Raw genomic sequence first — 15,049 nt, forward strand, 5'->3', positions numbered from 1 at the left:
CTATGACTTAGGGAGGTTATTCCACCTCTGTGAGTCACTGTACAAATTATGAGTAGTAAGGCCTACTCCCAAAATGTGTAGTGAGGAGTAAATGCATTGGTATTTGTAAAAACAGAGCAGGAGCGGCACTAAGTCAGTAAATGTTTTCAAAATGAGAAGATGCTATTATCTCAACTTTGGCAAGTATGTAAGGAAACAATGCCTGGTTGGTTCATGAAAATAAGGTAGGATAGCGAAAGAAATTCTATTCAATGACACTAAGATTTTTTTAAAACAAGGTTTTAATTTATCCTACATGCCATCTGTAATAGAACAAAGAAAAACATCTAGATGCAGTAAAATTTAGTACCCATAGAAATGAGTACAAACATCAGCCTGCAGACACCAAGTCACTGACAGAAAACTCTTGACACATTATTGTCTACAAAGATAGAGGAGCAAGTCAGCTAATGTTTGGCTGGTCACAAAAGGGACATTCAAAAGAGGAATTCTTTTGGGAGCAATTTTTGGTCTGTAGAATCAATCAAAATTATCATAAATGTATTACTTAATGAATATCCAATCAACTAATTTTCCAGTGCACACTTTGTCTTACATCTTTGATCTTTCAGCCCACAGTTTTCAAACCCAAGTCTTGAATGAAACGGCAATAGTACATTAAAGTGAAAAGGAGAAAAAGCGAGTCGTAATCACTTGAAAGGGAAGATGGTACATATTAAATGATCTAGATATGTATGAGGGAACACTGGAGTCAAGCAATTGAAACCACTTCTACCCAAAGGGAGGGGGGGTTAAAATCACAGAGCAACTATCAATTTAGACAACAATGTGACGCCAAAATGAGTTAATAAGCGAATCCACTGGTACATCCCCTGCTGTGTCCTATGTAGGAGCAAATTCATGGAAACTGAAAAAGTTAAAAGCAACGCCTCAGAGCCAGGAATTTTGCAGTCTCCGGCTGACGCAGGGCCATGCCAGCCAGTCTCCTGTCGTGCCACCAGATGGACCGGCCTGTTAGAGCCACAGACATTGGCTTAGAGAGCGTGCTTAGCTTCTCCTTGGCCCCCTTCCGCATCCAGGGAAAATTCCAATGGCCTGGAAGACTCCTGCCCTGGGGTGCCTTCTCCCTGGCCCTCGTGCCCTTCTTTGGTCTCCTCGTGGATGGAGTGCGGCGGGCAGTCCTGCTCTGAGCTGCTCCCCACGTAGCCGGGCAGAGTCACGCGGCTGTGGAGCTGCCTGCCCGCAGCCCGGGTGGGTTTGCCCGAGACGAGCACCAGGCGCGTGCAGGCCCCGGTCTGCGACTGGCTGCTGCTGCTGTGCGTGACGGTGGTGAGCACCGAGCCGTACCTGTGGCTGCCGCACGGTGGCGTCCTTTTCCAGTCGACAGACAGATTCCACCTGCTCCACATCTTCTTCATCTCACCCTGAACCTAAAGCAAAGAAGCACACACTGCGCCTCAGAAACCCATAAGGAAGCCCGATGCTTGCCTGCATTCCAGTGGTATTCACCCACTGGGACTCCTGTGTGTGCAGGGGACTCTACAGGTCCATTCCCTCTCCACCTCAGAGAACCTTCCCCATAGGTATTGTTTTTGGATGAGCAAAGCTCGGTTCAGAAAGAAGTGAAGAGACTAACCCAAGGTTGGTTTTTCAGTAGGAAATGAAAAGCAGCTGATTGAAAAAAAGAAAAACATAATAAACTTTGCTTTATAGGAACAAAGAAAAGAAGGTACGAGGCTGGAGTGCTAGTAAGAGAGAAAACGATGAAGGCAGAATGTCACGGTAACTCCAAAAAGCCTTGTACTGAAGAGACATGACAAAACTCTCATGTGCAAAAGGTCTCACCCAAGGATGACCCTCCTGGTCCCCATTCAAGTGCTTGTTGGACTTAATGCAGCTTAATGCTGCAGGAAACTTCCATTATTTGTGCCAGAACACCTGATGTTTCTTAGAAGATTTGCTACAAAGAACTCCCCGTTGTACTGACCCCTCAGAGTGACTGACTATGGCCTAAAGGCCTTTGCTTCTGGTTAGAATATCAGGAGGATGTGGCCTCTGCCTCCCCTTTCTATGGGAAACCCCAGCGTAGACAGTGCAGGCTAGCAGCCATAGCTGGCCATACCCCACCCGACCAGCTCTGTGCTTTTTCCCTTCTGACCCTACGGTGCCCCCAAACACTAACCTCCCTGGTTCTCCCTTTGAAACATTCTCTGTGCAGATCAGAGCAGAGCTCAGTAATCCAACTTCTTACCCCTCTTCATCAGGTAAGGTAAGGACAGTACAGAAGTAAACCAGGGAACTAGCAAAGCTCTTTATGAAGAGACGGGCCTTACAGGCCACAGTATCCAAACCCTAAATGTGTTCAGAAGCATCTGGCGTTCTACAGCAGTAACGAGCATCTCTGTACTTCTGGGACTCGCCTCAAGTTCAAAATTTGAGAGAGAAAAAAGGGGGTGGCAACTCATCCAACAGCTGAAAGCTACAAGGCAAAAACGCATCACCAAATGTAGCTACTTTTTTTCTGGCCAATTCCTGAATGAATTGGAATGGTTTTATTACTATCTTATAGTACAAAAATAAATAAATAAATTAAATTAAATATTTTAAAGGTTTTTCCTTGGGAAACTTTTATTTGACTTTTTGTAGAACTGGCATCTGAAGCTCACTGCCCATACAAGTATCAATTTGTGTGCCAACAAGTTGTTTTTTTTTGAACGTGAGGCATTGCAACTGCATTGACACACCCTTAATTTATTTACACTAGTGTTGCTTTTTCAAAAATATGTATAATACATTTCTCTTCTTCTACCTACCATTTTATAAACACCTGGAAGTCCTATAAGGAGAATGCGGTCAGACTGCACTGGACACTTATAAGCTGCTACTTATAAACTTGTCCTCTAAGTTCCTATGCTAGTAACTTCCAATCTCATCAACAAAGTGGGGAGGTGAGCCCTGAGGGAGGTGTTTAGTCCTGGGAACTCCAACCTCAGGACTGGATGGGTGTCGATGAGAGAAGGTTAAGGTTACACATTTGATCTCTTCACCTCTCGCTCTTAGCTGTGTGAGCTCACTCGCCCCTCTGCTTTCCACCATGGAGAGATGCAGCAAGAGCGCCCTGATCCGAGGGCGGCCTTGACATTGGACTGCCCACCTTTGAGAACGATAAGAAATGGACCTCTGTTCTGTACAAATTCCTCTGGCTCTTGTGTGTTCTGTTGTAACAGCACAAAATGGGCTAACACACAACTTAATTGGGAGCTGGATCATTCAGATTTCCAGGGTTCTTTCAGACCTACCTCCCCATTGCAGTAGCAGTAGATGATCGACACGAAGAAACCCTGAAGAACAGAAAAGAACATGAGCCCGCCAACAACTCACGAAGCCCGCGGCATTAAGGAGTCTTATGACAAAATTCACTGGTTGAAAAACGTTTGGTTTTTTTGCTTTGTTTTGTTTTATGGTTCCTTCAGAAAATTATACAAAGTATTTTCTCCTAGTGTTTCCAAATCCTTAAGCTTATATTACATGGGTTTGCAATTTTTCCCCTGGTGTAAGCTGAGCCAAAATAACAAAATAAAGAACTCTGAAGCATACAAAGAACTGATGTATATTATGTCAGTTTCACTTATATTGCCACTCAAGGATCACATTAAACACATCCCCTGCTTGGTAAATATGTTTGCATGCGGTGGATACTAGAAACCACAGGCATAGAACATTATGTGGTGAGAGCACAAAGGATCTTTTCATTGATTCAAAAAATGTCTATTGAGCTCAACCACTGTGCTAAGAGCCGCTCAGCGTGATAGGAAGAGCAGCGTAAACAAAGCAGGTCTAGAGGAGACTTGGATAAAATACAGACCAACAGCCACAAGAGAAAACATAGGGTAGCCGTCGTAGTCCCGCAGGTAAAACAAATGTTGCAGAGAACAATGGAGTGGCTCTATTAGATGAAGAAACACTGAGGTGACATTTAAGCCTGCCTGAGTGACAAGAACAAGCAGCCAGGTCAGGTGTATGAATACTGAGGTGGCGGGGGGGGGGGGTGGGAAGGAGGTGGTATTGTAGGCAGCACACAGCAAGTGTGAACCCCTTAAGCAATGGCAAGGTATAGTGGCTGGAACACATGGGGCTCCGTGGTGTACAGCAGGAGCTAAAGTAGGGCAGGCTCCTGGCCATGCAAGAAATGTATGCCAGAAAATGATAGGTTTATACTGAACGTATAAACTTTCTACTGAGTGGAACAGGGAACCTTTGGATATTTTGGGGCAAGTAAGAAACGTGACCAAATGCACACTTGACATTTCTTCAGATTATTCTTCAGGTGTACTGAAGTTCCCTGCAAAAAGCCACCTCTATGATAAGGACTCTGCCGTCTGACTGATGAGAACCTAACGGTTGTGCAGCATTGGGATTTTGCAGGTTCAGAGCCAAAATGGCTTTGTGCTACCTTCAGTCCCGCTAATGGCCTTGTGTCTGATCTTTTGACCACCATGTAAAACCTCTGCAAAGTATTATAATTATTATAATATAGCAAATCATTTTCTTCCACCAACCCCACAGCTATGATTCCTCAGATGCCATCTGAAACCTAAAACCTCTCACAGGGAGTTTCTGGCTTTACAATAACCCTCCTACCAATGTCCCTGACAATGAAGGTGGTACTGCATTGACTGGTGGCCTTCCTTTCTTCTGTGACTATAAAAGTTCATGTACCTGCCTCCATGTTGGAATATGTTATTGCTGGCAACCTCAGGCCATGATTATTCATGTTCTACTCAGAATAATCTCTTTCTTATTATCTCTGAAGCAAAAGCTGTGTTATTTGTCCACATATATGACCGAGGAGGGAGATGGAAGGTGAAGAGTGGTCCACGTGAGGGACTATAGTCACCCTAGTTCAGCGCTGAGATAAAACCAGTGGCAGCACACTCCTCCTCTATTTTTTTTTTTTAAGTTTTCCTTTCCCTGCATTCCCTGCCTTTTCCTTCTTTTGCTTTCCTTTACTTCCCATACACAAAAGTGGAGGCCTTTGTGCTGCAAGAGTGATGTATTTTCCAACAACATGCCTTCTTATCTGGCAGGCCAGGCTTGTTTGTGTGAGAAACAGTTCCAGAGCTGCTCCTGCTGGGGTCAGGGGATTCAATCAGCCTCTAGGAAGGACCACAGCTCCAGAGGATACTGTCCTCTCACAGCCCGGGAAGGCAGGTACATTATTATATCAGAGAGAAGGGCAGAGAAAGAGGTCACAGGGAATTAATGACAACAAGTCACAAGAACCAAATGGCAAGTGCTGCTGTTCACCTGGAAGGAATTGAAGAAGAGCTCACAGTGCATGCGGATCTTCCACCAGAGCCCAGTGAAGGAGTGCGGCTGGCAGATGAACACAATGTAATGCACGCCAAACACCAGCACCAGGACCAGTGTGGACTTGGCAAGTTTCCTGGAAGAAAAACAGCAAGCCTTTCTATTAACCAACCTCAGGAACCTTGCAGGAGAGGCACCTTGCTGGGGAAAATTATCTCTGGCAGTGCTCACAGGAGCTAACTCCTCTCTAGCCAGTCACTGCCATTTGTTTTTCTCCTTCTTCCTCTTCCTCCTTTCACTTGTATAGTAACCCCGGGAAGTTGAGTCCTACCTCCCATGATCAGTACCACCTGTCCCTCATCATCTCTACTCTTCTTTGTGATAGCATATTACCAGCTGAAGTTGTCAAAGCCTTTTGTTCTGTTCTAAGTTATCAAGTCAATTTCTGTGTTTGAGACATAAAGAAAAATGTCCTCCCCCCATGTGAATGGCCTCCATGGTCATAGGAAGGATGTGGCATGTTGAGTTCATCTTAAAACCTGCAACTCTGGATACAGTCCATGCTTTCTTATGAGTAGCATGTGTTCAATTCCCCCTGCCTTTCTGCATATTCTCTGTCAAATACTCAGGTTTCCTGCAATTCTATTTTATCTAGCTTGCTTTGTTTGTTTGTTTTTTTTTTCCCCAAATGCAATGATATGACTGACATTTATCTCCTTTAACTTACCTCTTCATATTAATTTTCTTTTTTATTTAAAAGAATCCTGGGTTTTCCAATAGAGTGATGTGATGTTTGGTTTGAAATGTTAATTCACCTCAGTTAAGGAATGCCTAGAGAACTGGTAAGGCATTATTTTGGTGTATCCATGAAGGTGCTTTCAGAAGATGCTGGTGTGTGAGTCACTGGATAGAATGTGGAGGGCCTGTCCTTGATGTGTAGGTAGCACCCAATCAGCTGGGGGCTATAACAGAATAAAAGGCACAGGAAAGGAAATTTTACTTTTTAATTCTATAGTTGAAATATCCATCTGGCCTTTATCCTCAGAACTCTGTACTCTGTAGCCTTTGGACTGTAGGGCTTGTACCAGCAGCCCCTTGGGTTTTCAGGCCTTTTCCTTGGACTAGGGATGATATCATTTATGTCCCAAGGCTTTGGGGCTTGAATTGAGTCCTAAGTATTCCAGCTAGAAGGTGGCTTGCTGTGGCTCTTCTTTACCTCTATAATCCATGAGCTAATTCACCTCATAAGTCCCCTTTCATATGCTCATTGATATCTGCCTACTCTACCCACCCACAGACCAATGTATACATTGGTACACATTTATGTCTGTCCTATTGATTCTGTACAGAAAGGAGAGTCCCCAACTAATATAAATGGCTCGCAGTGATCCCCAACTATTTTGGTTTATGGCCTTGTTAGTCCTGTCTTCCTGTGGGCAGGACCAAGGCTTTGCTTCTACTTATAACAAAGATAACAGGATGCCACATCTATGCGATGTGTCCTGGGGCTGTAACTGTCCTATCCCAGCTGACTCTCTTTCTGCAGTGGAACAAGCCACCATGCTGGGAGACAGTCTCCTGAGAGCCCATGTGATAAAAAAAAAAAAAAAAAAAACTGGTCTTTGAGCATCCGCCAGTTAGTACTTGACTCTGCCACTTAGAGAGATTGTAGCTAATCCAACTTTCACATGATACCAGCTGGAATTTCAGTTATAGTCTAATAATAAACTGAAGCCAGAAGACCACACCCAGACGCCTGACCTACGGAAAGTGAAATAGCAGCGTTCTCTTTAAGCCACTACGTTTGCAGCAGCAATTCAGCTTGCAGCAACAGATATCCAGGCACAAGGGTGCACTAACTCTCTGATGGTTATTAGGTTTGTTTGTGTTGCACTTTTTATCCAATGTCAACTGTAGCCTGTTTCTTCCACATTTCTGTGATTTCCCCCTTTGTCTCTGAATCACTTACTACCCCTTCTCCCAGGAATCTCAAGCAATTTCACCTTCTCTTCTCCCTAGTCTTTCCTTCAGCTGCTTTATTTACTGACTTATTTTCTCTCTTGGAAACAAGCTGTGTGGGTGAGTTGAGATCTCACTCGTCTGAGATTAAAGAGAAATGGATTCAGAATCCAGACCTGGTTTTTTGCTACCTGTGCAACGATGATTTAGATTTCTGATCTCTAAACTGATGGAGTGGGGCCCAGAATTTTGCAAAAGATTTTTGCAGGGATCACCATTGCCCTGCATACACATTGCATCACAGCCTTTTTCAGCATCTGCAGAAGCTGGAACTCCCATAGCATCATAGTCAAACGCCTCAGCCAGATGTCTTGAAAGGTACATTTGCTGCACCTTTTCACTGGCTGTGGCATCTCTCAGTTGCGCCAGAACCAGAGGGACCCTTTGTCTTAGTTCCACCCAACTGCCCTTGACTCATCGATCCCTCTGCAACATGTGGGGTTTTTCCTCTGCTGGTCTAACTCCTCACTATAGGTATGTCTTGTCTTGCCTGTACAGTTCATGCATCAGTCCACATCAGTCCAACTCATTCAAGAAAGCATTCCTGGTAAGCAGTGGGTTTCTCCGACTGCCTAATCCTCTCAATTTTCAGAGGTCCTTGGCTGTGTTTGTTTGGCCTCCTCCTGAATACTGAGCAGTGAGCACTGAGTTCCTGGGACTACATTCCTGGGCAGGATGCTCTGAATACCAAGAAGACATTTTCATGTTAGAGACAGGGAGTAGAATCAGCTGAACTTGCACAACCTTAAAGCTCTTGTCTACAAAGAAAACCACATTCCCTTCTTTGAGATGCAGGGTAAATCTCCCTGGAGGCCACTCCCAAACTCCAGTTACTTTTGCCTAGTCCTACTGTGTGTGGCCAGGAACCTAAACCTAGGATCAAACAAAAATTAAAGCAGAGCAATAGATTGTGAAATAGTCACAGATGAAAAAGTTTAAGCACAGTTAAGTTTAATGCAGACTAAGGAAAAGTTGTATTAGGCAATGAAATCTATCATCTGGGCTTTCTCCTTCCCCCCCCCCCCCCATGATCAAGCTTTTTCACAGCTCTGTAGAGACTAAAGTTAAAGCGTTGAGAACAGTAGCTGTGTTCCCTTTCTATTGCTGTACAACCAAGCACCACAAAGTTACTGGCTTAAAAACAATCCCAGTGGTAAGAGGCCGCGGTATGTTAATTCTCATTCATTCTCATTCTCTCTCTCCTCTTTCTTCTAATGAATAAAAAATATTTTAAATAGAAAATAAAAGCAACCTCCATTTACTCTCTCAGCATCTATGGCATGCTGATGCAGACTCAGCATGGAGTCTTATACTTAGTAGGGGTCTCACAAGGCTGAAATCAAGGTTCCAGCCAGGGCTACATTCTCATTTGGACCTCATTGTTCCCTTATTAACTCATTCAGATTCCTAGAAGCCATAGCCAGGAGTCACTCCGTCACTACAGGCTACCTACAGATAGGACCCACAGGCCCTTCCAAGATGCCAATGACTTCCTTAAAGCCAATAAGAGAATCTCTCTCCCAGCCACCAGGATGGAGTCTGTGAACATATCAAAGTAAGAACTAGCCTATCTCCTTTACCATAAAATGTAACTCCCACATCACAAGATTTACACACATTCAGGTTAAGCAGTGATGGGGAAGATATACACAGGGCAATTACACTGAGGCTAGGAAACTTGGGGGCCATTTTTAAAATCAGCCTACCAAAGAACTAGGGTGCATTCTTAGCTACTGAAATGCAAATTATATCCAATAGAATGGCACTAATTTTTGCCCTGTAGGTACTGACAAGCTTTGCTAGTTTGCATCTACTTATAAATTTATTCAGTTATTATCTGACTGTTTGTTTTCTTTTGAACCAGTTGAAATATTTTACTACATCCTTCATTAATTATTGAATTAAATAAAATACTTGAAGTATGTTCCCTTATATTGTTTGTGCTGTGATTCTTCCTGTTAGAAGAAATGTGTTAAAGTCAGGGTGTGTGCACACACATACAGCATTATCTGTCTATCCACATCATGTCAGACACCCAGCAAGCCCAGGCATTGGTGCTTCTCGCTGTCTGTCTGGTCACCCATGCACACTGTCCATATGACCATACAGTCTGGCTTTCTACAGAGGCATAACTGTCAAATGAGATGAGTCAGGAATGTAACAACTGGTGGGGGTCTTTTGGCTTGCTGGAAATATATCAATGACTTCATGTCCAAGAGTAATACCCTGAGAGGAATACTTGATGTGCTATTTAGAAAATAAATGCCCAGCCCTTACACTATCTGGTCCCAGTCATTCCCCAGTAGAATGATTCTGGAAAATGTCTAATTTTCTTTTGTAAATCATGTTTAACTAAAATTTAAAAAAAGAAGGTGGGCACACAGGATCTTATTTATTTTAAGCCATTCTTTTCTTTAATTTATTTATCACAGAGAGGGAAACAGAGAGAGGGAGAAGGAGATTGGAAGCACCAGGGAAATTCCAGATGCATGTGCCACCTTGTGCATCTGGCTTGCATAGGTTTTGAACCTGGGTCCTTAGACTTCACAGGCAAATGCCTTAACTGCTGAGCTATCTCTCTGGCCCCTCTATGAAACCTTTCTTGATCTCTCCTGGACTTAAGTATTCTCTCTCTCCCTTGTTTATGTACATACTTATTTATTTCCCTCACTTTAGAAAAGAGATTCCTTCTCTCTCCTTCATCCCTTCCTTCCATCCCACCTACCCTCACAATAGTTTGTGGATTCCAGGAGTGAACTCAGCAAATGAAACTTGGATAATTAGCACTATACCCTGTTATATCTTATGCACATTGTCTTATTTCTTATTTTATTTTGATAATCATTTGAGAGAAAAATTGTTATCCCATTTCTAGATAATGATCAAAGTTCAGATGATGAAAGTACTCACCTAAAATTTCACCATAAGTAATCATTCCCTTTTTTTTTTTTTTTTTTTTTTTTTTTTTGCTTTTTCGAGATAGGGTCTCACTCTGGCCCAGGCTGACCTGGAATTAACTATGCAGTCTCAGGATGGCCTTGGACTCTGCCTTCCGAGTGCTGGGATTAAAGGCATGCACCACTATGCCCAGCTAATCATTCACTTTTAAAATCTGTCCTCTTTAGTATTTTACTACATTGGTTGGATATATTCTAAAAATGATAAGCATTAAAATGATTTTTGTTTGATATTGGATAGCAAGTCCAATTAGATAAAACATGCAAGTATTTTTCCTTGAGTCATTCACCTTGCATATCTCTTATGATGATCCTTTTTTTTTAAAGAATTTGAGTTGTAACTCAAAAGCAGAAAAATTATCATTCTGTTGTTAAATATGGTAGGCTAATTTTCTCATCTTAATCTTGTGTCAAACAACTGATAGGGATATCACTGTAGCTCAGTTGGTAGTGTGCTTGCCTAGGGTGCATGAAACCCTAAGTAGACCCAGCATGATGGTGCACACAAGTAATCTCAGCATTTGGGAGGCTGAGGTGGGAGGACCAAGATTTCCAGACTTACCTTAGTTATATAGCAAGTTCAAGACCAACCTGGGATACATGAGATCTTGCAGAAAAAAATAAAACTTGAGAATAAAATAAATGATAGTAAGGCCTATACCACTGATGGAAAATATATGAGGTGTATGTGAGTTCTCTAATATTTTTTAATTTTTATTTATTTATTTAGTTATTTGACAGAGAAAGAGGGAGAGAGAATGGGTATGCCAGTGCCTCCAGCCACTGCAAACGAACTCCAGATGTGTGTGCCCCCTTGTGCATGTGGCTAACATGGGTCCTGGGGAATCAAACCTGGGTCCTTTGGCTTTGTAGGCAAATGCCTTAACCACTAAGCTACCCTCCAGCCCAAGTTCTCTCTTATTTTTATGGCTGCATGTGAATCTGCAATTACCTCAAAATAAGGTTGTTTTATGAATTGACTATAGTAATTCATTTTCGTTTCAAACTGCTATGTCAGCAAAGAGATTTCAGGTATTTCCAGACATCTTCATTTGTAGGTAAGCGCATACTCAACTTGAAAGACTACAGCAGCTCTAACAGACGTTCTCAGCCTTCCAGAGTATTACACATAGAAATATGCTTCATAACGATTTCAGATACTACAATTTGACATTTTGTGTTGTTTTAAATTTTCCTTGTTCTGTTTTAGAAAAGGTATTTCAATATTTGTTAAACAAATGTTCAAAAAAAAAAAAAAAGAAGAAGCCAGGTGTGATGGCGCATGCTTTTAATCCCAGCACTCAGGAGGCAGAGGTAGGAGGATCACTGTGAGTTCAAGACCACCCTGAGACTACATAGTGAATTCCAGGTCAGCCTGGGCTAGAGTGAGACCCTATCTCAAAAAAACAGAAAAAAAAAAAAAAAAAGAAGTGGAGACTGTGTGTGTGCAGGGCTTTAATACTTAATTCTCATGGTAGGAATAGTATTAAAACAGGGACACAAATTTCATTTCCCCAAGTCTACTTGAAGTAAGGCTTGGCAAGTGAAGGTCTCAAATCAAAATACTAAACTGAGTATTCAAATTACCCCCTAGTTATCTTCCCCCTAGAGGGATTGCTTAGCGATTATGGCGTTTGCCTGCAAAGCCAAAGGACCCTGGTTCAATTCTCCAAGACCCACATAAGCCAGATGCACTGGGAGGCATATGCATCTGGAGTTCATTTGCAGTTGCTAGAGGCCCTGGCATGCCCATTCTCTCTGTCTCTCTGTCTCTCCCCCCCCCAAATAAATAAAACTTTAAAAATAAATAAATAAGGGCTAGAGTGATGGCTTAGTAGTTAAGGCATTTGCCTGTAAAGCCAAAGGACCCAGGACCCCATTAGCCATATGCACAAGGGGGCCCACACATCTAGAGTTTGTTTGCAGTGACTGAATGTCCTGGAGCACCCATTCTCTCTCTCTCACTCTCTCTCTCTCTCTCTCCTCTCTCTCTTTTTCTCTGTCAAATAAATAAGTAAAAATAAAATATTTTTTAAAAATAAATAAAATTGGAAGAAAAAGAAAAATATTCTCCAATGCATTCTTATATGTGGCTAAACTTTGAACATTATTCAAGACTATTAGCCATGTTTCAGTTATGGAAAAAGGTTCATTTAGCTGAAAAACATTTCCTGCCTCCTATTAGTCAAGACAAGAGCTAATTAACTTAGACTTTAAAATCTTCTGGGAATCAGATTAAAAGTTATTCTGAATTCTGAATAGTAGTTACAATTTAATTTTTTTAATTTTTTGTTTATTTTTATTTATTTGAGAGCGACAGAGAGAGAAAGAGTGTGTGAGAGAGAGAGAATGGGTGTGCCGGGACCTCTAGCCACTGCAAACAAACTCCAGACACATGTGCCCCCTTGTGCATCTGGCTAACATGGGTACTGGGGAATCGAGCATCGAACCAGAGTCCTTAGGCTTCACAGGCGAACGCTTAACCGCTAAGCCATCTCTCTAGCCCCAAGATTTGAATTTTTAATAAATTATTCTTCTAAATCATTCTAAGAAATAATACCTCTGTTGTAGATAAGTCAGCCCTCATCTAACCCCTGCCCAAGTTTGTAAAATCTCTTGGGCAACTTTTCCAGAAAACTGAAGGTTTATGGTATTCCAAGTCAGAGTGATTACAAGTTTACATTCAGAACAGGGATATAAATAGTCTTCAAATAACATCTCACTTTTCACTTTATGAAGAAGAATGAAAGGCTATTTATGTCCTCCACTGTTTTATCACCCGTGGCCATTGCCTTCAATGATGAGGTACAAAATGAGGCAGGCTGTAACAGTACAACATAGGTCCTTTTTTTGTTCTAAATTCTTAGGCACAATTTATCATAACTACCATTTTCAACTCACTGGCTTGTTCACAGTGTGCATCCTACAGAAAATCCAGGTAATTCCTGTACTCTTTGGTGCTCACAGCTCTGCAGTGAAAAGGAATGAATACTAAAAAACTTAGAGAATGTGTGTGAAAGAAAATCAAAATGCTAACTATGATTTCTTCCTTTTTGTGTGTAAGATGACATTTTGTAGCAAGCTGAGGTAGGCATAGATACCTCAAGTATGAAAACAAGTCCATATCTACCTGATTACTGGATGTGTGTGCAATTAGATAGAGACCAATATCGTACAAAATTGTCAAATGATCATTGGAAAAGATGGACATATTTTAAGGGTTTGATATTGGTTACAAGTACTCAATTTGCCCATATTTTAAATGAAAGACAAAGTAAAAGAACTCTCTCAACCAATGCATTTGAAAGTTCTTAAATTCAGTAGGTACCAATTCAATAGACGGATTGGATACGCTATAACACATTTATTATTGTGATTATTTTCCATTATGACATATTTTAAATGCAGAAAAGTTCATCTAAGATAATCACCAAGGGATATTGTGGGAATGTACATCATTTATATATAATTAACAATCTGCTGGGAAAAAATCAAAAGTACACTGAGAATTTAAGCACACTGGGATGATTTGGGATTAATTATATGTTGAATACATATACTTTTTTCAAGAAAATCATATAAGTAGGCTAAACAAAAATACACATTCACAATTAATCCCCTAAAGAAATTTTAGATCAATTGATATTTGTTCTTTAAATACCAGTCAAAACATTTCTTCTGGTGGAGGCTAATCTGGAATTACCTGTACTGCTTTCTCATGTCATGCCCAACTGCATTGGTCTCCCAAATTTTGGTAGCAAGAACTCTAACTGTATTCAGGAACAGAATAAAATTCAGCTGAAAAAGATAATATCACAAAAAATACTAAGTCTTCAAGACATTTATAGAAATTGACTACATTGAACTTTGTATTCAGACTCAAAATCACCCACTATAAATATGAACAAAGAAGTCTTAGGTAACATAGTAAAGAGCTACTGATTCTTTTTTAAAATGTATATATATATTACTTATTTATTTATTTACTTGCAAGGAGAGAGAGAAAGAATGGGTGCACCAGGGTCCCTTGCAGCTGCAAGTGAACTCCAGATGCAGGTGCCACTTTGTGCATCTAGTTTTATGTGGGTCCTGGAGAACCAAACCCAGGGTGTCAGGCTTTGTAAGCAAGTGCCTTAACCACTGAACCACTTCTTCATCCCAAAAGCTAGTGATGATTGATTTGTCTTCTCAAAACAAAAAGAAAGATAAAAGTTTCCACAGCACTAGAAACCAGAAATAATAGCAAATACTCTACCAGGATCTAATTCAGATCAGGTGAAGCCCTGTGATAGCAAAATCTAATAGCTGCTCTTTTTGAAATGAACTAAAATCTAGCTTCTGTTTCTATGTTCAGGGAGAAGAGTTATACAGTGGCTCAGGGAATACTGCCTTCTCCTGTGAGGTCTGAAGTGTATTGGGAGATTATGATAAAGATTCTTTTAAAAAAGTAAGATTTTGCATAAGAAAAGACCCCAAGTGCAGAAAGTTACATTTTAGGTGTGGGCACGTTGAAAATAATCAAATACTGCTTTTAAAAAAGGGTATTTGAGAACTAGTAGGAGGATGCTTCCACACAAATCATTTTTGAATACTCTAAGCCTCATATGAATATGGTATATTTTCATTATATGTATTCAATATGGATGGAAAATTCCAGTTCAAAGGGATTAATTGCTTTGACTTCAGCAGCTGAGCTACCAGCTCTCTGACTCCATGCTGTGTTTCTGACCACAATTTTATGCCTTCTCTTTAAGTCCATAAGA

At 41.2% G+C, this 15,049-nt stretch overlaps 1 protein-coding gene across 2 annotated transcripts in view; it reads right to left on the bottom strand.

Annotated features, from left to right (window-relative positions):
- Window positions 1-302: 302 nt before the first annotated feature.
- The window catches only part of Pth2r (parathyroid hormone 2 receptor), a 106,356-nt gene continuing 91,609 nt past the window's right edge, over window positions 303-15,049 (bottom strand). For both annotated transcript variants that reach the window (XM_012947738.2, XM_045147829.1), the window contains 4 exons: window positions 13,990-14,084; window positions 5,308-5,446; window positions 3,300-3,341; window positions 303-1,430 (listed from right to left, as the gene is read on the bottom strand). In XM_012947738.2, coding sequence (XP_012803192.2) covers window positions 1,035-1,430; window positions 3,300-3,341; window positions 5,308-5,446; window positions 13,990-14,084 — 672 coding nt within the window. In that variant the 3' untranslated portion in view covers window positions 303-1,034. The remainder of the gene's footprint in view (window positions 1,431-3,299; window positions 3,342-5,307; window positions 5,447-13,989; window positions 14,085-15,049) is intronic.

Source organism: Jaculus jaculus, chromosome 4, assembly GCF_020740685.1.
Source record: "Jaculus jaculus isolate mJacJac1 chromosome 4, mJacJac1.mat.Y.cur, whole genome shotgun sequence".
NCBI lineage: Eukaryota > Metazoa > Chordata > Mammalia > Rodentia > Dipodidae > Jaculus > Jaculus jaculus.